General features: G+C 55.8%; 1 protein-coding gene across 3 annotated transcripts in view; it reads left to right on the top strand.

Annotated features, from left to right (window-relative positions):
• DSCAML1 (DS cell adhesion molecule like 1) overlaps positions 1–27037 on the top strand; it is a 350275-nt gene that overhangs the window by 272257 nt on the left and 50981 nt on the right. For all 3 annotated transcript variants that reach the window (XM_023239146.2, XM_045038356.1, XM_045038357.1), the window contains 3 exons: positions 19163–19362; positions 20011–20107; positions 20747–20875. In XM_023239146.2, the coding sequence (XP_023094914.2) occupies positions 19163–19362; positions 20011–20107; positions 20747–20875 (426 nt within the window). The remainder of the gene's footprint in view (positions 1–19162; positions 19363–20010; positions 20108–20746; positions 20876–27037) is intronic.

Genomic DNA, 27037 nt, shown 5'->3' with positions numbered 1-27037 from the left:
CACTCGTAGGGGACTGTATCATGGGCCCCCAGGTATCGTGTCAGGGGAACGGCGTCCATCTGGCTCTGGGTCGGGCAACGGACCGTGGGCCACGAGGGACAGCGGTGGGAGCCTGTGTTGTAACACCAGACCGAAGCCAAGTGTGAGTCTGGGCGCCACGTTGTACTTATTGTGACCTTGACGAGCTTGCCTGGCCTCGCCGTACCTCATTTTCCCCGACAGAGAAGATGAAAACTGTGGTAGTACCTTTGCCTGTTACGTTCCGTGTCGAGCGTGCGTCCGGTAACATGTGTCAAGCAGCCAGTATGGTCGCTGGCCCCCGGCACGCTGCGGAAAACTTAGCAGTTTCGTTATTCGTACTAACAGTCCCTGCGGGGTAGGTGTGGGAATGACTGCCTGGTGTGGGGTCCCCCGGCTGAGGATCATAGCTTCTTTATCGCCTGCCGGCGCCCGTGTTCAGCTCAGCACAAGACAGGGGAGCCCCAGCGATCGATGCTCAGGGAGCTCCGAGCGCCGGAATCCCCGCCCTGGGGAGCTGCTTCCTCACACTATCAAAAAGCACTTTGTCCTTAATAACACCAGGCAATCAATCTACATCCCTCAGCCGGGGCGGACGTCGCTAATTCTGCCTGCGTGAGGTGAGAGGAATAGCAGGCTCCTTCTGGAACCATCGTTGGTATTTGATCCTTATCTCGCCGCTGTCAGAGGCAGAGAGGAGGGAGCCCAGACCCTTAGGCTTCCCCCGCCCCCTTTTTGCCCTTGTTTTCTCTAAACTAGGGGATCCTACCAGACGAGCCTGGCTGTGGCTTCGTGGCGCATGGTTGGCGGGACAAGAGGGACCTGGGTGATGGGTGATGCGGCAGTCAGGAGGCGGGCTGTGTGAGGAGACTCAGTTCACGTCAGGCCGTCCCTGGTGTCCTGGGGGGGCGCCCTGAGCAACTCACCTCCCCTCCCAGGGCCTGCATTTTTTCTGTGCTGTCCGCACTGCACAACTCAGGAAGCAGCTATGTGACACCCAGAGATACTCAGAGGAAGCACATTTTGTAAATCCAGCCTTGTGAGCATGTGCAACACAAAATCACACACACACACACACACACACGGACCTGCTCCCTAATCTCAGCCGCCTTGTCGCTTTCCTTTGCTTCCTTCCACAGCAAGGCACATGCACATGCCTTTCTCACATCTGCTGTCTCACCAACACCTCGGGTCACATTTTCCCGCTCGCCGCACCTCCCGCCCCACCGCCTGTGAGTCGGTCTGTCAGCACCTCCTCACACAGCCTCTGCTCCGCCACCGCCCTCAGCCGCCAGGCTGCCTTCCAGCTGTGCCGTCTCACCCCCCTCGCGCTCGCGTGCTCCTCAGATGGCCTTTTCCTGACACGCTTTCTGTGTCGCAGACGCCCCCTTGTCTCCCATGCTCCCCAGTGACCTGCCCCAGCCATGCCGGGGGCCCCTGTGCTGCCCCGAATGCCAGCAAGACAGGAGGCCCAGGGCCAGGGGCAACTGAGGCCCGAGGGCAGTGGGTATGGGCAGACTGAGCGCGGCAGGGCCTCTGTCTGGGGCTGGAGGGTCTGTCTATCCTTCTGCGGCAGCCCGAATCACGCTACATACACACTACTCAGCTGCCGGAAGATTACCTGTGACAGAGTGGCAATGTTGAGGAAGGGGGGTGCGCGCTGGGGTGGGGCACGGGTGTTCCCAGTTGTCTTCGGGGACTGTCTCTGAGCTAAACCCTGCTGCGTGTACACAGCCATACTGTTCCAGGTAGCCGACCCCCAGCTCCTCCCCTCGCACGTCCCCCCGTGCTGCTCTGTCCTTTCCTCCTCCGTTCTCCCTGGGCCTTCTCCCATCTCCCCGCTCTGACTTCAGCTAAAAGGGCCCTGGAAGCTGAAAGAGCCGGGCGCATGGGTCATCAATGAGATTGCTGGAGGGCAAGCCATTCCCAGCCATCCCTGACCCATCTCGGACACAGCACCACCAGTGCTCCCCCCGCCCACTTGCAGAGCTGGCCACGGAGACCTGCCATTTCCAGGCCTCCCTCAAAGCCCATTTCCAGGCCAGCCTCAGTGCCTCTAACACACTCGAGAAAATGTTGACCCAATATGGCTCCACCTTATCAGACCTCACGCTTTTTTATTGACCTTAATCCCCACTTTAGATGAAAAGAAAGAAAGTAAACACATCAAAGGGACATACGTCATAAGAAGCATCATTTGTGGCTGGTTTCTGTTGGGAAGTGTCTACACCATGGACCCCTACAGTTTCCAATGATAACTCAGTAGATCTCCACTGAGCACTCACTAAATACATCAATAAAACTCAGTGACTATGAGCATAGACTTTAGAACCAGACAGATCAGGGTTCGAATCTCAGGTCTGCCCCCCGAGAGCTATGAAGTCTTGGACAGTGATCCCTGCAAGCCCCAATTTCCTCCTAAGTTTGAGGTTACAATACTTTTTATTCATCAGGAAGGTTCACACGAGACGTGAGCTCACAGCAATCGATACAGTACGTGACACAAAATACGCACGCGATAATCGTTAGTAATCATTAGTTTTAGGTGCTGAAAATCTAGTGATGAGTAAGACACCGTTGCTGCTTTCAGGGAATTTAGAATCTTGAGGAGGATGTAGACCTATACCCCAAATGACTATAGTGTACAAAATAAATGCCTCCAAAGGTTGCAAAGTGATACAAAGAGAATCAGGGATGGAGAAATCAATTTTAACTTTGGGGTGAACGAGGGAGTGTCAAGAAAGGCTCCACAAAAGCAATAGTCTCTAAGTGGGGCTGGAAGAACACAAGGATTCTGGCAGGAACGGACGGCGGTGGAGGTATCCCATGCCAGAGGAAAAGGCATAGCGCAGGGCATGGAGGCAACGAAGGCCACGAGTGTCGTCTGCTGAGCTGGAACTTAGGTGCCTGCCATACACTGGAAGGAGGAAGGACAGGGAAAATGAAATGCCAGGTGCTTGTGGTTTTTGGAAGCTAGGTATTTTCTTTCTAAGTAGCATGGACTTTTTTTTAAATTTTTTTTTATGTTGATTCACTTTTGAAAGACAGAGAGAGACAGAGCACAAGCAGGGGTGGGGCGGAGAGAGAGGGGGACACAGGATCCGAAACAGGCTCCGGGCTCTGAGCTGTCAGCACAGAGCCCGACGCGGGGCTCAAACCTGAGGACCGCGAGATCATGACCTGAGCCCAAGTCGGAAGCTCTGCCGACTGAGCCACCCAGGCGCCCCAGTAGCATGGACTTTTGATGGGAGTTGGCATTCCAGAGCTGATGCTTGTAGCATTGCCATGCAGAGCCTATCCTCAGGGCCCTGGGTTGCTGAGGGCATGTTAGAGTGGGCAGGTGGTTTTCCAACCCCCGGACATCCTTGTTGGCAACCAACCGGGCCCTCCTGGCCCCCAGAGTGCTGGTGTGAGCTAAGCCCATGATTGCCTGAGCGTCCAGGACAGTCTTGCCGCTTTCACAAGGCGAGCACTTAATAGTTTACAAAGTTCTTCCCATGCCTTGCCTGGGAGGTCAGCAGGCAAAAAAGCTCCTTCTTAAAGAAGGTAGGGCACTGGATCAAGGTCACTGGCAGATACAGTCCCAGCTGAGACCAGAGCTTGCCTCTGTGGACTCATGGTTTGGTAGGAAGAGCAAAGATCTGGAGCCGGAAGACCGGATGCTGGTCCTGGCCCCGTGACCCACCAGCTACGTCTCCGAGAGCCACCCCTTACCGCCTCTGAGCCTCGGTTTTCTCGTCTGTACAAGAAGAGGCCCACACTAGCAGCTAGTCGCTAACCGTTCCCAACGTCCTCTCCAGCTCAGACGATCCATGACTCTGGCAGTGTGCACGTGGTCCTTTCGGGACAGCAGACCTCCTCCCAGAACTTGGTTGAATAAATGCAGTTAACAGAAGAAAATACCACATCCAGCTACCTTTTATCTCCTTTTTCAAATGCAAAAGAGAGAGAGAGATAATGACCAAAAGGAGGAGGAGGAGGAGGCAATCCCTGCTCCAGCGGGCACACAGGAAAAATAAATAAATAAACCATCTTCAAAGGGAATGCTTTATGGAGAGGCAGGTACAAAGCCAGGCTGCTTAGTCTGGAGTGCAAGGGGCTGCTTGTGTTTTGATGTTGTGCCACCACACGGCAGTGCCTCCTGGACTCAGAAGCCCTCGTAGGCAGCAGGTTACCTGATTAGACAGGTTCCGTTATATCCCCCAGACTCCCCTCCACTTTGTAAAGGCTCCAGTGATTGGGCCAAGGCAGAACCCATGGCCAATTAAACCCATAAGGGCTCTCTGTTTGGTCTGAGTTTTGATTTGTTTGTTTAGCAAAATGTCAGACCAATTAAAGCCAGATCCAAGAGCCCTCCACAGGCACACACCCGGCCGCAGAGTCACTGGAAGGCAGGAGAACGGAGAATGGAGCCCAAGTGGGGACTGGAGGAGTGGAGGGAGCCCACCCGGGGAAGGGGGGTCCCAGGCCTGGGTAGCGGTTGACCGTTGGTGCAGTACAGAGGGCGGGATGCAAAGTCTGTTGTATCCAATGACCCGAGATGGTCCTGATTTCAAATTTGCCCAAAGGAAAGACTTTCTTGTCGGGCAGAAGCAGCACCTCCCACAGACCCAGTGACTGGGGCTCCGGCTCTAGAAGGCCTCCTCGGCCCTCAGAGCCCCTGCCCCTCCCACAGGGCAAGGAGTCTGTGGCCAAAGGAAATGACTCCCCAGAGCCCCCAACTCCCTTTCTGGACCACATTCCAGGGAATGCCCCGAGCTGACTTCTAGGATCTTCCACAGTGTCTTCCGCAGTCTGTCCTCCCAGGGACCTGACTCCCTGCCAGCAGCATGACCCCGAGGCCTGAGGGACGGCTGTTTGCAGGGCACGCAGAAGGCCCCGGGACGTGTGGATTGGGATGTCCGCACACATGCTCAGAAGGGCCCTCACTGCACACAAGAAGAAACAGGCATGAGGAGGCCAAGCACCTGGCCCGAGGTTTCCCTCTGTGCTCCCTGGCGGGAGGGCCTGTGTCCTCACCAGACTGGAGTCCCTTGCAGGCCGGGCCCTCCGTGGGAATGCCTGCCTCTGGCATCTAGCTCAGCAGAGGCCTCTGCCCACTCTGGCCTGCCCTGCTGGGGACAACAGGCCAACTGACCCCAGCCCAGAGGTCTGGTCCCGTCACGCGGGGTCACAGGTCACCCCCTTGGTGCTTCCCTCTGCCCTGATGAGCCTCCCTGATTGGCCGAAGGGTGGGTAGGATAGCCCCTCTGCCAGTTCGGCAGTCAGGGGAGGAGGCAGGAAAGCAGAGTGGCAGGTGGCAGAGAAGGACAGCGCTTGGCTGCTGAGTCACACCGGCCTGGGTCCGCCGCTGGCCCTGCCACGGCCGGGGAGTTTGGGCACATTACCTACCCTGCCCACCCCAGTGCTGGTCACCAGTCAGCCTCACCTGCCCAGCCTCGAGGCAGCCGAGGGAGCACCACCCTGGTGTGTGCCAAGCCTAGGGTCTCTGCAAGCCTGGGGCCTGGCCTCCCAGCCTCTGGTAAAGGAGGGAGAGACGGCGGGGAGGGGAGGAGGGAATGAGCCATTGCCGTGATTTCCATGGCAATAATTATCCAGCGGGCTCTTTGGCCTTATTGATCTTCAACTTCATAGAGTGAGGAGCGGCACTTTGTCTCCTGCTTCCTCAAACAGGGGTGAGCAGAGAGGTTGGACACGTCCTGTCACCAGGCCAGGCTCCGTCCTGCACTCCCCGCCCCTAGACCCTCCCCAGGGGGTACGCAACCAGGGGCCCCGCCCAGGCTCTCCCCACCCTGTGCAGGACCCAGGGACGCCGAAATGAGTGGATGGCTCAGGGGACAGGAAGGCCCTGAGCAGGGAGATGGGAGTCCTGATCTCTTATCTCAGTGTCCCCCATTACACCCTGGGTAACCTGGGGCCAGTCACTTCGTCTCCCTGGACTCTGTTTGCCCCTCTGTTAAGAGAAATCAGAATCCTTCTCTCCCCTTCCCTCAGCCCCTAAGGCATTAACAGAGCTCAACAAATGGGCCACATTCAGGGTTTACAGAAAAAGACAAGTCTGAGCCAAAGAAACGTGGGAGATCTTACTGACCTCAAGAGGCCAGCTGTGTCATTGGAGCAAGTCACATCACATGCCAAACCTAGCCCCCGAAGGGTCCTTTGCACAGGTGTCAGGGTAGAATGACAGTCTCCACGTGGGACAGCCCCCTTCCCTGACCTCTCCTCCCCTCATCACCATGACAAGCCGGGCCCCCTGACAAGCGGAGGAGTGTTTTACTGAAGGGATAGGAGGAGGGAGTGACCTTGCCCATGTACAACCTCCGCTCCCAATGTGAAAGAGCTTGTACTGGGGACGTCTTGTCCCCAGGCTCTTTGGGGCCCCTGTGCCCTTGTTAGAGGCTTTAGGCAGTGGGGGCAGGCAGTCCCTGTGACCGTGACCACAGGAGAGCATCCAGATGGGTCTGGGCTCTGAGGTGTCATTCAAGGCCTTCCTTATGTTCAGCTCCAGCAGATCTGATTAACAAAGGATTATGTGTGTCCTACGTGCTAATCAAGGTACAGTAAACACTTTGAGACACAAGGGAGCTGGGGTTATCACTGGGTGGCTCAGTTTACTGGATAAGAAACAGGCCGGCAAAGAGCTGAAGCAGTGCCTCCAAACCCCACCCTAAGTGAGGAGCCCAGATCTGCTCTCCCCGTTATGATCGAAGCCTCTCCGCATGGTAGGAGCAGAGTAAATCGTTGGATCAGTCAAGCGGTAAACATGCACTTCCTGATAAATCACCACTCCTGCCCCCCAAGGAACTGAGAGACTAGTGAGGGAGCTGGAAACAAGGCAAGATCACGTGCAAGGGGTCTGGGGCTATCAGTGCAATGTTAGGTCCCGGAAGGAAAACCCCAGCGTGGACAGGCATGGTCAGACAGAGCTTTCTGGAGGAGTAGGACTTGAGCCTTAAAGAAGAGGTGGTGGAAGGAATAGCACGAGCAAAGGCCCTGGGGTAGGAAGCCGTGTGGAAGGCCGCGAGGAGAAACTCTAATGACAGGGTGGCAGCCTGGGATCAGGGAGAGAGCTCTCGTGGAAAGAGTGGCACCGACATCTGGAAGTGATGCTAGGATCTTGAGCAGGGGAGCTAAGAGTCATTACGAAGGAACAAGCACCAGGCGTTGATGATGGGTTGGACCAAGGCGCCGGGAGAGCCAAGGCCTGAAGCCACGATGAGAAGCACCGTGGCGCCACCAGTAGAAATGCAGGAGATGAGAATGGAGGGCGGGTGTGTTCGCTTTGGCCAGGGCAAGGTGGGACGGCGGCGTGCTCTGAGGCAGCCGGATACTGGCTGACACACTGCCAGGGTTTCTACCTAGAGCAGCCTGCTGGCCCAGACACAGTGCCCACCCCCCTACGGTGACTCACGAGTCTGTGTGTAGCTGGCCGGTGTCCTGTCCTGGGCCAGAAAGGAGGACACTGGTGGGCAGACTGGAGAATCCCCCCAGAACCCCTCCCCCTACCCCATCCCTGCCCGGTCCTCGGGGCCTCCAGCCCAGGAGCACCGGGCTTGCGTCTGGCCTCTCGGGTCTGCAGAGGCTGGAGACACGGCCAGATGGGGTTTCTGAAGATTTTCTCCAGCTCACGTCTGCTCGTGCCCAGGCCTGCCGCCGTTCATTCATTATTCAGCAGTCACGGAGCGCTCACTGAGCGAGTGTCTATCTCTGGGGTTGGGGGTAGGGGTCGAGTGTGTGTGGCCCTCCCAGACTCTTGAACCTGCTTGCCTACCGCCAGCCCGCGCGTGGCGTGGGAGTGTAACGGGGAGCGGGCTCCCCACGGTGCAGGGGGTGGAAAGTCCCCTCCAGCTCCACCGAGGAGAGACGCGGCCTCTCCTCCCTGGCACTTGGCGGGAAGATCTCTCACCCGCGCTGGATCCCTGTGTTTGTTTCCTAGGAGCGCGAACCAGGGGCCCTAAAAAACCAGAAATGGGTTCTCTCGCAATCCAGGGAGGCTAAAAATGCAAAATCAAGATGTCGGCAGGGCGGTGCCGTCTCTGCGGGCTCTGGGGAGGGTCCTTCCTTGCCTCCTCGGGGACTCCCCGCAGCCCTCGAGTTGTGGGTGCAGCGCCCCGGCCTCTCCCCGGGACGGGAGGCCTTACACCCCTTTTCCTCCGCGCCCGTCTCTCCTGGGGACTTGACGTATCCCTTTGCGGGGGGACACCGTTCAGGCCGTACCGGTACCCATGCCCGGTGATGTGTTCGATACACGCGTGCTTTCCAGAAGTCTGCAAGGCGAGACGGCCTCCCTTCCAACATCCCGCGGCTGTCCTTGTCTCAAGGCATCCAGTGTCCCAACCAGAAACTCCTGTGTGCCGGACTCTAGGGCCGGGGTGGGGTCAGCACACCGGGGCTGGGGCCAAGCCTGGCCAGCTTCCAGTTTTTCTGGAACGCAGTCTCTCCCGTTCCTCCTGTCTTACCGTCCACGGCCGCTTTCGAGCTCCGGTGGCAGGGCTGAGTCATCTGAACAGAGACCCAGGGCCTGCAAAGCCTAAGATGTTTCCCGGCTGGCCCAACGCACAGAAAGTTTGCTGACTCCTGGTTTAGGGTGCTCTCACGGCGATGACCTAGAAGTGCTTTCCAAGTAACTCAAAATGGCACCACCTCCTTTTGTTCCTGAATGCGTTCCGATGTTCAGGGTAATCTCAGAGTTGAGTGTTCTCGCATCTCGAAAATGGGAATAAAAACGCCTCCCACCTTCTAGAATGCTGGGGGAGTCGGGCCGCAGAATTTAATGAGATAATTCATTAATCGAGGCGCATGGCACGTCGTAAGCATTCCGTAAGTGTTAGCTATTTTTATTATTAGCGATCATTTTCCCAACGTTCCGGAGAAGGAAGACCAGAGACGGGGGAGAAGTGGGTTCCCACCCTGACGTGAGGATACTCCCCAAGTCCGCTTTGTACTCCTTGGCAGGGAGCCAAAGAAGAACTGCCTGACCCCATTTTATAGCCGGAGAGAGCGAGGCCCGGTGGGTCTCCACCGAGACCACCCTGGAGCAGGAGCAGCTTTGCGGTCCAAGTCTCACAGATGCCGCCCTTCACGACCCTCAGCCCAGCCCTTCACACACACGCCGATCCTGCCAGCCGTGCCCGCACGCACGCAGGCGGTGGGCAGCTAGGGTCCCACGGGCCCCCGGCTCCCCGGGCGTCTCCCCACCACCCCTCAGAGCGAAGCTGATTGCTTCCATGCAATTTGAATTCATCTCATGCTTCAGGTGGAGCTTGGCAAATCAGGGGAGACGTGCAGCCCAAGTGGGTGCAATCAAATTAACAACGCCACGGCCTTGGCTCTTTAAGAAGGGAGAAAACAAAGCAGGCACCAGAAGGCACCCCCCCGCCCCACACCAGCTCTTCTCTGGGGAAGCCTGGAGCTCCTGCCTGGCTGAGCTTCAAGAGCCACCCGCCCCGCCACCCCGGGCACCAACAATGCCCCTTTGTGGCAGCTTATCTCACACCTCCAAACAGGGCTACGTTCTTGTGTTCTTGTCACGATCTTGTTAACAAGGAGGAGACACAAGCCTGGGCGGGGAGGAAGGGGAGTGGGCTGGACGGGGGGGAAGGAGGGGCCCACTCACCTCAGATGGGTACATGTAATCCTTCCAGAAACAAAAGATGAGAGCTGCTGAGAGCTGCTGAGCCAGGAGGCTCCCTTCTCCTCTGACAAGTGGGTTTACAGAGCTCTCAAGAGCCTTCGGGGGGGGGGGGGTCAAGAGCCTTCGGGGGGGGGGGTTCAAGAGCCTTCGGGAGGGGGTATCTCCTGTCCCCTGGAAAATCTTCTCTCAGAGGGCAAAGAGGGGGATATCCAAAAAAGCATTTTAGCGTGCCCAGAGCTTCCTAACTAGGGAGAAGCTCTGTGCAAATCCTGAAGACATTTCAGTTAGACTCTCAGAAGGACTTCCTGGAAAAGGACAGCTTCTTCCTTGGAGATGGCCAAGAAAAGCAGGACTTGGCCGCCCTTCCTCCAATCCTATTGGCTTTAAGATTGTCCTCCCCACCACAGAGGAGGAACCAGAGGTGGAAGAGGAGGCCCATCCAGCCCCGCGGTTCCTCCCCAAACCATGTGTGACAAGCCCCCCCACCCCGGCCCCCACCCTGCACCAATGAAACCAGAGCCTCTGAGCATGGGGACTGTGCAACAAGAATTTTTTTGAAGTTTTCCAGGTAATTCCTATGTGCAGCCAGCCCTGAGGACCTCCTGCACCCTCTCCCCCAGGCCCCCCACCTAGGAGAGCAAAATAGCCCAACCCCTTAGTCTCCTGGTTCCCAGACCAATCTTCTTGCCCCCAAATGTGACCACATTTCTCTTCGAAAAAGCGGGGCTCTTTGCCCCCCACCCCAGTGCTGGCGACCCGGTCGCCTGTCTACTGCCCTTCTCTGGCCGGTGTCGCATCGTGGGTAAAACCACGGGCCCCTGGGGCGAGTCCTGGCTCTGCCACTTACTAGCTGTGTGACCTTGGGCGGTTTACTTCTCTGAGCCTCAGTCTCCCCATGTGAGGCGTGGGAACCAAGATAAGGTGGTTGTGAGGATGATGTGAGTTTATGCACATGAAAAGCCCCGGACGGTGCAGGCCTTGGGAACGTAAAACACCGTGAGGACTACATACTCCGGTCCAGGAGTGACATGGAGAGGTGCCCGTCCTTCCTCTCAGAATGTGACACTCCGTGCCTTTTCCACATGTTATCGGGCCTCTCCCAGCAGCCGGTGGCATTCCTGTTCTGTGTCTTCCACATTCTCCTTCCCACACACACCGTTCCTCTCCTTTGGGTATTCATAACTGAATCTTCCCTCCCTGGTGGCTTGGGGACTTGTCAGAAGCACCAGCTGAGCTCCACTCACCAGGCGGAAGAGAGGGAGGGAGACGGAGACAGAGGACGCCTGACTCACGGCCAGCCCCACCTGGCCTGGCCTCCTGGCCCCACCAGCCCAGCCCCGCTCCAGATCCCGGGCTCCTGCGCTACCCCGGGATTCATCGGCACTACATCATCCGCACCGCCCCCCCCACCAGCTCCCCACTCTTGGGATAAAGCCCAGAGTGGGAGAAAAATCAAGCAGGCAGAAGGAGAAGGCTGGAATGGAACCAAAGGAAAGGGAGCTGACGAATTGTCAGGGGACTTGGGGCTCGGCCTCCTTCCTGCCATTCACCAGCTGTGTGACCTTAGACAAACCACTTAACCTCTCTGAGCCTCCACTTCCTCACCGGTAATGTAGGGGCTGAGACCCCCCCCCCGGGCCCCCTCCTTAACAAGAATTAAGCTCCTTGCAAATGCTGCTCAAGGTCTATGCAAACTTGCCAGGAACTTTCCCCGGCCTGGGAAGTAGGGCCCCAGAGCCCCATCTCCAAGCCTGGGGTTGGTGGGAAAGTCTGTGGAGGCTGGGGGTGAGCAAGGAAGCGGAGCTGTCTCGCGGTGTTTTAAAAATCTATCAGCCTCTCACATCAAATTAAAATGTAAATAGCAGCTGGTCCGGGCAGGACCTTGGGGGTGACAGGAGCCGGCCTGCGAGTAATTTCACAGACGGGAACCGGTTACATCGGATTCTGACAACTGTCTTGTTTCTGAAATTGATTTCCTCTCCCCTCGGCTTGCTGCCCCAGGAGGGTCCCGGAGCGAGGGGAGGGGGGGGTGGATTCCGCCCAGCCTGGTGCCTTTCTCCTCTCCGTGACGCCTGCCAAGAAGGCCCCAGAGGAACCAGGAGGAGAAAATCTGAAATTTCGGCATGGCTGTAAAGCAGCGGCCTGGGCACCAAAGGCCCGACAAGGTTCCTCCCTGCCCTGGAGCGAGTCTGACTGCGGGCCCAAGCAAGTGGGCCCGGGGCACTGGCAGGGAACAAGAGAGGTGCCTTGCGCGTGGGAGCTTTCCACAGATATGCCGAGCCCTGAACAGAGATGCTTCCGCCCTGGGGAGTCTCACAGCCAGAGACAAGGATCCCAGGACGCTGCCGTCTAAGACACGCACCGTGCCGGGGATGCCCTATGCCCATAGGAGGGACAAGTGCAATGACACGGGGTATCAGGGAAGGGGCCCTGGATGTCATCTGTGGCCTCGACCAGAGAGTTGCTCTGATTTGGCCACGTGTGGTGCCAGGCAGCGTACCGGGCGCGGGGACTGTAACGCTTTGGACAAAACTGGCCCAGTTCACACAGGACTTCCTATAGGATCTCAGGGAAATGGCCCGCCCTCTCCCTCCCCGCCTAAAGGGGCTGTGTCGGAAGGGGCTGTGTCTTAGAGGCGGCTGGCCTACATGGGTCTCCTCGATGCCTCTCCGCCCAGCCCCTCCCTGTTCCCGAGTCCCCAGAGAATCTCCCCCTGCACCCCTCTTTGTAAAAAGAAATTAGGTTTTCCTGGCTGTTAATTGAATTACACTGCGGGAAAGCAGAGAAATTATATCTCATTGAAGCCTCCTGTGTCCCATTGGCGCATCATGTTGCCTATGTGGCTGCTATTAGCATTTGTCACACAGGACTCAGCCCCGCGCATACAATCCCTTCTCTTCCTCCCCTGCTGTGCCTCTAAAGCTGCAGTCCCTGATGCCTGCCCGGGAGTGTCCTGCTGGGGCTGCCCACCACAGAGGAGCCACAGCCCCTCGGCGCCAGCCAAATGCCACTTTCCAAGGCCAGATGCCGTGTGCGTGCATGGCAGACAGACAGTAGGAGGTGGCCGTCCCCTGCAACCACAGTAGCAGAGACTTAGGGAAGAAGTGCCTTCTGAAAGCCTTGGTCTCCTCATTTGAAAAATGAGGACAATAAGACTTCTCCTGGTTGCTGCTGAGGGGGGAATCCCTGAGCAGTAAAGCCAAGAGGCAAAGCACACAGCTTATCGCCTGCTCCATCGTGGGCATCACGGGCCCGGGGAGGCCATAGAGCTTAGTCAAAAAACACGTCGGGACCCAGGCTTTGGAGCAGGGAGTATCGACAGGACCTACGTCCCCTGAGTTAATTCAGTTAAAGTACTAAAATACTGCCAATACATGGTAGAGGGTAAGTTCCCGGTGAAAGGTAATCATAAAAGTGTGTGTGTGTGTGTGTGTGTGTGTGTGTGTGTGTGTGTGTGTGTGTGTGTGTGTGTGGACGGTGGGGGCACTTATGTAATGGAGGGCTGTGGGTAGATGTACCCTAGGCAACATCAGGGTATCGACATGCGGCCGACAACCGCATCATGTTATGTGTATGTGACGCCAGGTATGAGTCTACGGTAAGGATGTCAGAGCACAGGTGACTGTGTTGGTGACTTTGGGGTATGCTCTTATCACTGCTTGTGTGTGTGCGTGTATCTGTGCTCCTGTGGGTAGGTGACTGAACATGAACATCTCTCTAGGGAATCCTTATGGGCAGGGGGGGTGGGGGGGGCTGCCTTCAACCCAGAAAGCCCCCTGGGGCACAGAGCAGTGAGTGTTTAGGTTCAGTCGTGTTGGTGACCGTGAATCAGTGGAGCAGAGAGACCTTGCGATCCGGAGCAAGAGGCAAGGGGGAGGGGGAGGGAAGAGGAGAGCAGATGGGCCCCCGGTGTGTGGGCACAGGAGGGCGCTGTGGCCCTGGGAGGCCGGGGACGAGGCTGGGGAAGAGGCGCAGTAGAGTTCTCCGTTCTGGCGTTGGCAGGGAGACCGTGCGGGGCAGAGAGAAGAGAGGAGGCAGGTTGCTTCTTGCCGAGGACAGAGGGCTGCAGACTCCTGTAGGCAAGGAGGGTACGGTGGATCGTAGAACTGCCTCCCAGAACAGTGAGCCAGATTCCCAGAGACCCAGACATTTTTCCCTCTCTCCAGAGACCCAGACACTCCCAAGGGCGAGGTCCTCTGGTCCTGCCTGGGTCTCCTCTGCCTTTGCCCAGGGTTGCCTACTTCTGGTGCAGGGGATCACTGCCTCCCATTGCAACACTTTCCCTAAAGAGCAAAAACTACCAGAAAATTCTTTCTTCGGCCACATAGGACGTCTGTCCTTCCCCCTTTATCAAGAACCATTGTGTCTTGTTCCCATGCCCCTCCCCGCAAGTTACAGACCCCCGGTTTTCGGCCACCCTTCAGATTTCCCAGTCTGCGATGTCCCCATCTTCCTGGTCACGCTCCAGCTTGTTAATGTCCTCCGTCGAGTGCCCGGGACGAGCCGTCCTGTTTCATGAGTCACCTGGGGCTGTCCTTGGGATGCTAAAGAACTGGGGAATCTCGGGGCGCCTGGGTGGCGCAGTCGGTTAAGCGTCCGACTTCAGCCAGGTCACGATCTCGCGGTCCGTGAGTTCGAGCCCCGCGTCAGGCTCTGGGCTGATGGCTCGGAGCCTGGAGCCTGTTTCCGATTCTGTGTCTCCCTCTCTCTCTGCCCCTCCCCCGTTCATGCTCTGTCTCTCTCTGTCCCAAAAATAAATAAACGTTGAAAAAAAAAATTTTTTTTTAAATAAAAAAAAAAAAAAAAAAAAAGAACTGGGGAATCTCTCTCCCAGCATCTGCCATCAGTGTTCCAGCCCTGTGTGGCGAGCTTCCCCTCTCCCATCGGCCCGCTCTTCAGATACACTGCGGTTTCCTAGCGGTGTGACCGTAAGCAAATCACTTCCCTGTATGGCCTCAGTTTCTTCGTTTGTAGAACAAAGGGTCTGGGTCACTCAGCAGGAACAAAGCCAAGTCACCTGTGTGTAACTTGAACTCTTCTCATTGTCCCACGTTCAAAAAGTGAGAAAAGAAACAACTGAGATTCATAGTAATAGTTTGCAGTTGACTCTTGAACGATGCAGGGGGTAAAGGTGCCGACCCCTAACAGCAGCAAAAAAATCCGCATATAACTTTTGGGTTCCCCAGAACTTAACTGCTAATCGCCTACTGTTGACCAGAAACCTTACCATTACATAAACAGTCCATTAACACATACTGTGCATGTCGTGTGTATTATAGACTGTGTTCTTAACAATAAAGTCACCTAGAGAAAAGAAAATGTTATTAAGAAGATCGTAAGGAAGAGAAAATACATTCACAGGGCTGGACTGTATTCATTTTTTAACATCTGCCTATAAGTGGACCCATGCAGTCCAAACCTGTGTTGTTCAAGAGTCAACTGTATTTCATTTAGCTCAGTGTCTCTAAAATATTAACGTGTAACCAGTGCGACATTCTTGAGGATACAGTTGACATTCTTTTTCTTCCTACGTTTTCGAAGCCCAGTGCGAGCGGTACATTCACAGCACATCTCAGTTCGTGGGAGCCACATTTCAAGCGCCCAGGAGCCACACGTGGCTGGTAACTGCCATATCGAACGTTACTTGGGTTCTGCAAATCTAGGTCTCTGTGATTCTGTGGAATAGTCTGGCAAGTGACATCTTAAGAGGTGCATGCGTTTATCTGGGGCTTGTCTTGGAACAGCAGAGGGAGGGGCCTGAGAGCTCTGGGATGGGAATAGTGCCCAGGTTTCTCCAGCAGCTGCTATGTGGCAGGCCCTTCACGTATACGGACTTATCGGCCCCCAAAACAACTCTTCAGGGAGGTGGCCTGTCTTCATACCACAGGTGGTGAACCTGAGGTTGACTCTACTGTATTAAAGGCTCCGTACTTGGTGAAGACACAAATAGGGCCCACGCCTGCCTGGCCCCCAACCCCTTCAAGCTGGGTGAGCGGGCCACAGAAGAGCCTCCTCTTCTTAGATGGGCTCCTCTGAACATGCTCTGAGCTTTGAGGCTGTGAGGAGAGCGTTGGGTTGTACTGAGCCGATACTCACTACAATAACCGTGGTTGAAAGGAACCCACCCCCGCCCCGCGGCTAAAGGACCAAGTGGGCTCTGAGACTTATCCAGGATCTCCCGAGGCCCTCTTTTCTCTAGTTGCCCCCATGTCTGTCTCTTAAAACAAACATGATTGAGAAGACTCCCTGGGGTGGGACTGGCATGTACGGATGCACAGGTTGTGCACTGCTCAAAGGTGCAGGGCCTAAGGGGCAAGTGGAGCCTGAAGCCCAGGTATTTTCCCACTGGCCAGACTACGGTTCTTGGCACCGGGTTGCATCCAGCCAGAGGGGTGCCTTTATAATCCCCACACGTGCCCTGGACAGGCTAGGGCAGCCCTGCCTGGAGAACAAAACAGGGATGTGCTACAAGTTTCTTGATCTGGTGCGGAGCTTTGAAGTGCTCCTACCAGAAGAAGATTCTTCTTTTCCTCCGACTTCCTCAAACCTCTTCTTCTCCAGGAAGGCCTCAGGGCTTGGCCCACTCAGGGGTCCCCGGCCCCTATCTCTGGCCATTCACCGTGGGGCGAGCAGAGGTAGCCCATGTGCCCCTGCCCCCACACCCCTGCATTTCAATCCTTCAGAAAAAAAAAAAAATGGAGGCATCTGCAATGCAAGGCCTGACTTGTTGATGTAAAATCTCACTCTATATTCTACCCAGGTTTATACGAGTGAATTATGCAAATCTTTGATGGAAAATATTCCTCCACACATCCTTGAGAGTGTAAAACCTTAGTCAATAATTCATACACGGATGTCTCTGACTGCAGGCTTTTTCTTCATTATAACTTGCACCTCGTTATTTGTCTTTCGCGTTTTATTGTATATCCTGGTGTAATGCTGTGCATTATAAAATTTATCTGCTTCGTTATTTGATGAGCTAGGGCTGGGGATTGTGCTCGGAGGCTGGTGCAGGGGCCAGGGGCCAGGGCTGGCTTCAGTGTCAAGTCCCGTAAGACAGAAGGCGGAGAAGGTGGCTGGCTGCATCGTGTGACTTCTGGGACACCAGACACTGCCCTTCATCCCCCACACCTGTTTCAAATGTCTCCTCACCCACCGACTGGTGTCTCAGGGCACATCATCGTTGGGGCTGCATGGCATCCTTTGTCCTTAGAAGTCAGGCGACCCTGGAGAGTTGCTGGGAAGAACTTCGAGTAGGTCTGTAATACTGGAGGCTATTGCAGGGAGAGGGGCGCCTGGGTGGCTCAGTCAGTTAAGCGTCTGACTTCAGCTCAGGTCATGGTCACGCGGTTCACGGGATCGCACTGTGCTGACAGCTCGGAACCTGGAGCCTGCTTCAGATTCTGTGTCCCCCTCCCCCCCCCCCAGCTCGCTCTCTCACTCTCTCTCGCTCTCTCCATTTAAAAAGATTAAAACTGGAGGGGAGAAAAGTCCTGAGGACACTGGGAGGGAAAGAAAAGATCAGCCACTGACATGGAGCAGGGACCCAGTGCCCCAGAGGGCAGCTGGGGGGTGTTCGGACAGAGACTGGGAGCCGTCTTGCACGGTTGCCCAGGCAGGCCATTGATGGGGTATGATGATGAGCTGGGTCTCTGCTCTGCAGAATTCAGTGTGGGGAGGGGTCCTCTTCCCACCATGGGTGGGGGCGGGAAGGTGGAGTGATGTCTGATTCTCCCTGTCAACCACTGCCAGCCCAGTCTGTGGGCTCCAGGGTGGCTAATGGGCTGACGGGCATCCCGCAGACGAGAGCCACTGCGTCCTGTACTCAGACAGGCAGGTTTTCCCAGGATGGGGGTGAGGAGAAGACAAGGGCAAGGACAGTCTTGCAGGCGCATCACACCACTTTGCTTCCTGGGGTCTGCCCTATGTACGGCTGTCTCTGCTCTAGCAGGCCCCATGGCCTGGGGTCCCCATCTAAGTCCCGCTGAGTCCCGTATGCATTTCCCCAGCATAGTACCTGCCCTCCTGTGCCAGGATTGCTAGTCTTGTCTGTGCTCACCGCTACCATGAAACTCCTTGAGATCTGGTTTGTCCTGTTCACTGTTGGAACCCAGTACAAAGCCCGGCACATAACAGGTGCTCAATAAATGCTCGTTGAATGGATGGATGGCGTCTCCCCAGATACCCTCAGTCAAAGGTAATTTCTCCTAATACCTCTGTGCGACACTGCTCAGATCCTCCACATTTCCATGGGGTTCCTGCAGGTGTCTGTCCCCCTCCCCTCTCCCCCTCCTTCCAAGAGGCAAGGACCCTGTCTCACAGCGTGCGTGTCCCCCAGGCCTGCCGCAGTGCCACGTAATGGCATGGACGCTCAATGCATATTTGTTGACTTGGAGGGAGGAGAGTGGGGACAGGATTTCCCTGGCAGCCGAGACCATCCTTCCCTCTGCCCGGCGCCTCCTCCTGCTGCTAGCCAAGGTGCTCAGGCCCAGAAGAGGGTCAAGATCTAGACGCTTCTTTTCAGGGCACTGGGAGTGACCTCCTGATGGCCAGCTGGGGCCTTGGTTGCTTCACGGTGATTTTCTCAGCTCAGCGGGGAGGTGGGGAGAAACCCGTTAAAGCTGCTTGAGGGACCTTAATAATGGCGATGCTCTGCGGGGTTTTGTGTTGCATTTTGTTTGGATGAACAGGGGAGCTTCTCAGCTGTTCGAGAGGAGTAAACCAGCTGAGCCTGAGCCTTGGAGAGAGCCTGAGCCATGGACACAAAGCAAAGGCCCCAGTGCTTTAGAGTAGGGTTCATAACTAGCCTAGGGTCCAGAGACCACCCCCCCACCCCCCTCAGAAAGTCCATGGATCTGATCCAAGGGGTCTATGAATTTGCATAGGAGAAGAGAGCACATCTTTTTTCCCACCAACTTGGAGCTGACATGTAGTATTTCCTTCCATGTTGAATGTAAGCAACAAACCACAGCAGAAGCAGCACCCGAGGCCCCCACCAGCAGAAATCCACAGATGCTTTCGTACCACACTTCTCGCATTTATGCTTATCGCCGTTACAGAATCGTGCTAATGTAACTCAGCACTAGACAGCATTTGATAAAGGGTAATAAAAAAAACACATATTGATATGTGATATACTATGTGAAAAGTTTGCCTTTGAAGGTTTTTAATATTTGTATAGCCATACTTCAATATATCTGGTTTCCTTTGTAGTTCTGTATATATTGTGCGTTTTAAAACATGCTGAAAAGGTGTCCGCGGAATATAAGAATCCTTGGTGAAGAGAGAGGCCACTCCAGTCATGGGTGGGGAGGCGGAAAAGGAAGATAGGCAAGTGGGGTTTCTGACAGCCCCCCACAACTTTTGATAGACCCCGTCCCTGGGGCTAAGGCGCTCTGCAGGGGAGGGGTAGCGGGGGCGGGGCCTCTGCGCAAGGCACACGCCCCTCCCCCAGGCTGGCCGCCCCCCCCCCCACTCACTGGGGCCTCCTGCACCTCCTCCCCTCCCCAGTCCCGGCCATGATCACCTCCCACCCCAACACCACCATCGCCATCAAGGGTCACGCCAAGGAGCTCAACTGCACAGCCAGGGGTGAGCGGCCCATCATCATCCGCTGGGAGAAGGGGGACACGGTCATCGACCCCGACCGAGTCATGAGGTACGCCATCGCCACCAAGGACAACGGCGATGAGGTTGTCTCCACGCTGAAGGTGAGCAACCACGCCCCGGTCTCAGGGGGACCCCACTCTCTGAAAGTGGGGAGCCCTCAATTTTACTGCTGTATCTATTGGAGGTAGATGGGGATCTGGGAGCCCCTCCCCTCACCCCAAAAAGCACCTTCCCTTTCCTACTTATTTCCCTTCTTCATTGGGGAGCCTCTGCCTTAGAACCTCACTATGCCTCCTTCCTGACAACCCTACAGCCATTAAATGTGTGGAACCCTCAGCCCTTCTCCCTTTTCTGGAACCCCTGGACTCCATCCTCCCTCCCGGACCCCTCCGCTCCTCCCTCCCTCTGGGACTCCTCAGTCCCTCCCCTTCTCCTTCGACTTTCAGCCCTTCCCTCCCTCTTGAGATCCCCTCAGCCCCTTTTCCCCACTCTCCTGGGGTCCCTCAGCCCCTGTCTTTCTCCCCCTTGTGCCCCCTCAGCCCCTCCCTGCCTGGACTCCTCCACCCCTCCATCCTTGGAACTTTCAGGGAAGAGGAGCCCTTGACAAAGCCCTTGTGGGCCCCTCTCCCAGGAGAGGTGGCCTTGCTGCCCCCCACTAGAGTGAGCGCCCTTCAGCAGACCAGCTCTAAAGCACTCTCCCCATTTCCTCCCTCTCTCCCCATCCTCCTGCCCTGCGGGCCACCTCCCAGCTCAAGCCAGCTGACCGTGGGGACTCTGTGTTCTTCAGCTGCCACGCCATCAACTCATATGGGGAGGACCGGGGCTTGATCCAACTCACTGTGCAAGGTACCTGTGCCCCACCGTTCCCAAGCCCTTCCCCAGGGAGCCAGCTGCCCGCTGCCAGCTCCACCTCAAGAACGGGGTCACCACCCACACCGTGGTGGAGGATGATAGGAACTGGCCTCTGAGAAGAGCCTTCCTACGCTCTCCCTTCCGGCCAGAGCGGGGCAGTAAGGGCCCTTCCAGGCACACTTCGGACGGCAAGGTTTACACCAGCCACGGTCAGTGTAGAACGCACTGCTGCTTCCAGAAGTGGGGGGCATCTGGGTTTGTGGCCCCGGACCCGGGAGGAGATGAGGGCAGGGAGAGTCAAGCCGGGAAAAGTTGAGAGCTCTTCACGGAGGACAAACAGACTCTCGGGTCAGGGGGATCCCTGCAAGAGGGCCTGCCCTCCCACCGGCCAACGAAGAGAAGGGGAACAAAGCAGGAGACCAAGCTGAGGCCCCACTCTGCCTCTGAGCCCCACCGCTGGGCCTCCCCCTGACCCACCTTGCCCTGACCCCGGGTTCAGAGCCCATGGGAAGACCACGGCTGGCACCAATTCCCCAGGACACAGCAGCACCCTGGCCTTCTCTGGAGATAGGCAGGAGGCCATGCTCTCTGCTGCCATCCTCACTTCTGCTCCTTCCTTCTGCCGCTCCCCAGAACCCCCTGACCCCCCAGAGCTGGAGATCCGGGAGGTGAAGGCCCGGAGCATGAACCTGCGCTGGACCCAGCGATTCGACGGGAATAGCATCATCACGGGCTTCGATATTGAATACAAGAACAAATCAGGTAGGGTGAAGGCTCAGCCTACGGTGGCCCTGTGCCCATGCCCTGTCCGTGCCCCCCTGTGGGGGAGTCCTTGGGCCTCAGAGCTGCCCATCTGAGACAAACACACCAGCACCCACCAGGCCACAGGCCCTCGTCTCTCCCTAAGGGCAGGACTCTGGTTGGGCTAAGAGCTCTGTGAGAGGGGCGGACGATGGGGCAGTTAATGGGGAGGGAGGAGCGTCAGTCCCTTCTTTCCAGGACTGTCCCTGGGCCAAGGGCGACAAGGTGGTCTGACTTAAAGCAGCTGAAAGGCCCGGAGGCAAAGGGCTATGGGCTGAGTCTGTGGGGTCAGAGACATCAGGGATTTGGCTAGTCATCTGGACACTCCTGGTTTGGGATTATGGGAGTGCTTGGGGGTCAGAGAGCTGGACCTTGGTGGTCTGCGGGAGACGGGATCCCCTGGAAAAACCTAGATCTAAGTCTTGTCCTCCTGGTATCCCTTCAGAGCCCTCCCCTGGGACCCTAGCTAGCACCGATGAGGCCGTGAAGCCCTGCGGAGCAGAATGACAATGGGCCCCCAGGTCTCTGGGGAAATGGGGGACCCGTGGTCAGGTGGCAGGAAATGGCAAAGAGGGGGCCTCAGAGGGGGCGGGAGGCCTGGAGTGGACCAAGCCACAGGGTTGCCGCAGGGGCTCATGCTTATGTCTGTTTGACTCTCTCTGGAAGGTACGTGAGAAGTGGGCCACCGGGGTTACCCCCGAGAGGGCGCCTGGGTGGCACCCACGTGGGAATGCGAGGCAAGCCTGCTTCTCACTCTGGCTGCTTCTGGACCTTTTGCGTTCGTTTAAGCCTTCGTCAGCTTTTCAAAAACAATTCAGAAATGGGAAAAGAGAGTCTGGAGAACTCGCCCCTCCCCAGCCCCCTTTCCTCTGCCAGCTCCAACTAGTTTTCAGGTCTTCGTGTAGCTCCAAGGTTTTGTTTCTCCTGGGGGCTTCTAGACCCTTCCTTAGCACAGCGCACAGTCAGTGGCTGGCTGGGTGTCCTCTCCTCGGGAAGGACCAAGTCTCAGTCCCTGCTGTGTTCCCAGCACCTGGCACACTGCCCGCCACGGGCTTAGATGCTCGGCAGATGGCTGCTGAGTGAGTCAAAGTGAGACCCAGGAAAGCAAAGTCAGAGTTGCATATTCACCTCTTGAGAAGCAGCTCCGTCCGTGACACCAGGTCAGTCATCTCCGGTTTCTCCAGGTTTCTCCAGGGAGGCGCCCTGCCCTTGGAAGCTTACTGGCTCGTTGGGCAGAAGAGTCGGGCTGCAGCCGGCCACCCAGGAGTCCATCCCTGAGTGTGGGAAGAGGGTGACAGAGAGGACTGACTGCCACTATCAGAGGCACCGGGGAAGGCTCTCCCTTGTCCCTGCAGGTGCCGCACTGAGAGCTAGGACTTGGGGGTTGGAAGGTGATGGACCTGGGTTCGGGGAACGGAGAAGGGCAGAGCCCGGAGCAGGTGCAGTTTACCGCAGGGAGTGGCCTGTCTAGCACAGGGCTCTTGGATACAGTCCTTGGGACTAAAATGTGTTCTGGGGCCTCTGGGCTGAGCTTTTTACTTTGCTGGAGAAGGTCACTGAGAGCCACTCTCGATGGGCTCCCAGAGAGAGACTTGGGTAACACGGCACCCTGGAAAGATACATCTGGCGTCTGTGGAAGAATGGGGTTCTGGGAAGTGAGTGGGAGGCTGCGGCTGGGGAGAGGTGGTGAGTGGCCAGGCCTCAGCAGAGACGCAGGGCACGAGGGGAGAGGGAGCTGACTGTGTCCATCTCACACGTCAAGACCTTCTGCGGCTGCCCCGGGAGAGGGTGGGCCTGTAGGCCCAACCCCCGTATGGCACTGCCCGCTCCGTCTCCCTGCCAGGTTGCTATGGCTGGCGGGGCTCTGCCCTGTCATTGTCAGAGGAGGGGAGGGGAGGCCTGGGCTGTCACTCGCACCCCTCCCTGACTGTCCCTTGCAACCGCCTCCCTGCCCTCCTCCCCCATGCTGCCCCATTGCCTGCTCCCCCTCCGCGGACCACTCTCTAATGTGTGGCAACCTTTCCCGGGGCCCCGCTGAGCAGGGCAAAGCTGAGAACATCACACATCTGGAGAGCAATGCAGGAGGAGAGGGGGGCAGGAAAGATGCTATCTTCAGAGCACATCCATGCCTTGCCCAAGCCCCTCCGGCTCTCCCGTAAGATGAGGGACTGCCACAGCCTACCCCCAAGCCGGGGGTGCCAGGATGGGTGGGCAGAGTGGAGAGGGAGGGGTAATGAAGACGCTCCCTTCAACAAGGGCTTTGCGCCTAGGAAAATAAATCACAGGATCAAGAGCAGGGGGATGCCGGCTGGTCCTTTCCCCCCTTAGGGTTGGACTGCTCCATCCTGGGGGGACGTCTGTCCTGGCATTTAGGAAAGGGGGTTCTGGGGGAGCTGTAGGGAGTCATCCCTGGCATCAGGCAGAAGCCATGAGCACAGCACAGCTTCCTCGTCTATAAGGTGGGAACGGTAGTGCCTATCTCGTGGGATTGTTTTGAGGATTAAAGAGAAGGCATCTACAGGGGCGCCTGGGTGGCTCAGTCGATCGAGTTCCAACTCTTGATCTCAGCTCAGGTCTTGATCTCAGGGTCGCGAGTTCAAGCCCCATGGTGGGCTCCATGCTCGGCGTGAAGCCTGCTTTAAAAGAGAGAGAGAGAGAGAGAGAGCATCTAGCAGAGGGCTGTCGTAAACCTTTAATAAATGTGAGTTCCTCTCTCCCTTCTAACTCACATACCTCATGTGGCAATTTATAGTCCTATGGGACTCGCAGGCTGAAATATATGTCTGTCAGTCAGCAACATGAACTGAGTGCCAATAATTTTTTGCAGAATCATGCAGCAGCCATGTGGTAGGGAAAGAAAAAGAAATAGAGTGTTGCCCTTGAAGCTTACAGCGCAGTTGGCGTGAGAACATACACTGCGCGCGCGCACACACACACACACACACACACACACGCACACACACACGCACACACGCCTTCAGAATCATTACAAAGCACTATCCAAGCATGTGTAATACTCCGCAAACAGTATTACGTGATAACTGAAAAAGGTATCCTAGGGAACAGATGGGTGACTCAAAGGAAGGAGGGAGCTGTGTGTGTGTGTGTGTGTGTGTGTGTGTGTGTGTGTGTGTGTGAGTAGATCTCCTTCCACACAAGGAATAGTAGAACAAGAACAGTTCTTGAAAGCAGAAGACTTGGGTTGACCAAGCATCAGAACTGTGTGATCTTTAGCAAGCTACTTTGGACATCTCTTTGTCAAATGGAGACAATAGCGTGTAATTCTCAGAATGGCTGCAAGGATTAAATAAGTGTGGAGACTTACGTGGAAGCACTTAGCACAGAGCCTGGCACATCCTTACCCTCCACGGGTCCCTGTCCTGTCCCTCTCTCTCTTCCTCCTGCCCTAGACCACTCCCAGGCTGGGTCTCCCTCCCTCTCTCTTCCTCCTGCCCTAGACCACCCCCAGACCAGGTCCGGACCAGCTGCTCCTGACCCCCTCCTTTGCCTCAGTTTTGTCTTTGCCAGGTTTTCTGCCATGTTGCTCATCGTGCTAATTTTCCAAGGGAAATTACCAAGTCTGCCCTTTCTAAACCATCCCGCTCACGCTGACTTCTCCTGGCCCCGGGCAGCAGAGTAATAATACATGAATGCTGAATGATAAATAGCACCATCCACACAAATCTATCAGATGGCGCTGTGCAGTTTTAAAAATGCAGACACTACATTTCATTTCTGTTCCCCAAGCAAGGAGCAGGAATGGGTTCTTTGAGGATGGCCCTCCAAGCCCAGAAGGCAGCCTCCTGGCGCGAGCTGTCGGCCACTGTGGGGTGAGCCAGCCTGGTGTGTGCTGTGATGTTCTGTGTTAGCTGGAGTGTGGCTGTGAGAGGGACTGATGCTGGGATGTCGTGTGCGGTCGTCGTGACCCAGGGAACCTCTTCTGGGTGCTGCAGAGAGATTGCCATGGGTGGGGGTGGGGGCGGGGGCTTAGTGCTGTCATGCAAGGAGAAAGTCAGAGATGCAGAATGGATTTGTTTCCCAAGTGCAGGCAGCTAAATGCTCCAGATGTGGCTTTTGTCCAAGCTGCTCTCCCTCTACAGCAAATGTGTCTTCTGAAAGACCAGAGGCTCCAGGTCCCCTCCCGGCAAGCAGTCCACAGAGTAGAAGGCGCTGACATCTCCCCAGCCACTTCCTTATTTTTTAAGAAGAATATTTTTGCATCAGAAACCCTTTGATGAAGAAAGGGAGAGAGCGCCCTTAATGAAATATGTTAATCTGGGTAAGCCAGGCTCATATGAAAGGGAATATTAAAACAGACAATATTCGCCAAACCCAGCTCAGTACTCAGAGCTGAAAAGGAAAGAGAAGAAAATAGGGCCCCTAATTTCAGCTATTCAGGGTCAGAGAGATGGCAGTGATCAAGTTTGGAAAATCAGCTAAAGGCCTTCAGATTTGACTCTGATGCATTAGCCTGAAAGGGCTGTGGGGAGAGAGTTTTTATGCCTACATCAAAGATGATTTGGGAACACAAGGTCAAATCCACCTGCAAACGACTGGTAAAAGCAGAGAGAAAGGGGCCACTTTCTGGGACCCTCCAGGCCCCAACCCTTCTGTGATTGGCGGCCTAGTGTGGCAGGGAAGGGAAAGGCAAGGCGGGGTATTTATTGTGACTACAAAATGCAGGGGAACTCTGAGTCCAAAGTAAAGGCCACACAGTGGCTCGGATCTAACACCAACAGTGGGTTTTAAGTGCCCAGCACATGCCAAGTGGAGACAGGCAAAGCTTTATACATGGCTCCCGCCTTTAGGGAGCTTAGTGTCTCCTTGGCCAGTTGCTACTGAAACAGTGAGCCCTGTGCGGCAAAGAGGGCTGTAAATGCTGTAGAAGTTCAGACGAAAAGAGTGGAGAAACATGGAGCCCAAAAGGTATACACAAGCCGGATGTTGTAGGGCCTGGGGTCCCGAGAAGAAATTTTGTTTTTGTCCCAAGAGCAAGGAAAAACTATTGGAGAGTTTTATGCAAGGGGACAGCAGTATCAGATTTGTGTTCGAGAAGACCACTCTCAGGGCCGGGACAGTATTCAGCCGGCAGAAAGTGCTTGATCCTATTTGTGGGGTGAAGGATGGCTGCAGTGTGGTGAACACATGGAAGGGGGTGCACAGTAGGTTCTGGGATGTTGTTTCCCTGGTCCGAGGGGGAAGTGACCGTGGCTTGGCTGGGGCGGGGATGGAGATGGAGAGAAATGGAGAGATTTAAGAGATACATGGGACACAAAAGCTATAAGACTTCATAGAAGAGTCCGGAATAATACCCGGCACACCGTGCGCCTATTTCCTGAGGTGCGGACATGAGGAAGGTGATGGGTTTATAGGGGGGATGGTCAAGACTTCTGTCTTGGACATGTTGAATGTGAGTTGCCTTTGAAACATCCAAGAAGAGACGTCAAGTAAACAGTTGGCTGTAAGAATCTTGAGTTCAAAGGAGATGTCCAGCTGGACACAAATCTTCACGTTATCTGTGTATAGATGGAAATAGAAGCCAAATATGGGGAAATTCTGTAAAACGAAAAGAAGTAGGACCTAGGATGGACTGGAAGAACTCCATCTAACCATTAATGGGAGGGTGGGAAAAAAGCACCTGCAAAGCAGAGAGAGGAAAAATAGCCCAAGACGTAAGAGAAAAGCCAGAGAGTGTTTTATCAGGGAAGCCGAGGAAAGAGTACATCAGGAAAAGGGAGAGGTCCAAGTGTTGAACACTCCCGAGAGGCCAGGTGAAGAATTGGATTTGGTGACGTGGGGGTTGCCGATGCCACAGAGATACAGTGCCGATATCATGGGGGTGTGAAGAGTAAATGGTGAATGTTTACATTGTCCAGCACCACACCTGGTGCATCGTAAGTGCTTGGGAAATATTGGCTCTTTTTCTCCACTAGAGTCAGCTGGTGCACCCCACCCCCACACTCTCCTGTGGCCCTGCTAAAGCCAGCAGGTGCACACAATCCACGCTAGGGACAGCCCTTGAGCATCTGGGTCTGGTGGCTAGGCAGGCTTATGTTTCTAGGCCCCATGGGTCTGAAACAATCAGAGAGACAATTCTTGGCAGGCTCTCACCCCCAGGACACT

Source organism: Felis catus, chromosome D1 (genome assembly GCF_018350175.1).
Source record: "Felis catus isolate Fca126 chromosome D1, F.catus_Fca126_mat1.0, whole genome shotgun sequence".
NCBI classification, from domain to species: Eukaryota; Metazoa; Chordata; class Mammalia; order Carnivora; family Felidae; genus Felis; species Felis catus.
This window is presented reverse-complemented; position numbering and strand designations above follow the sequence as displayed.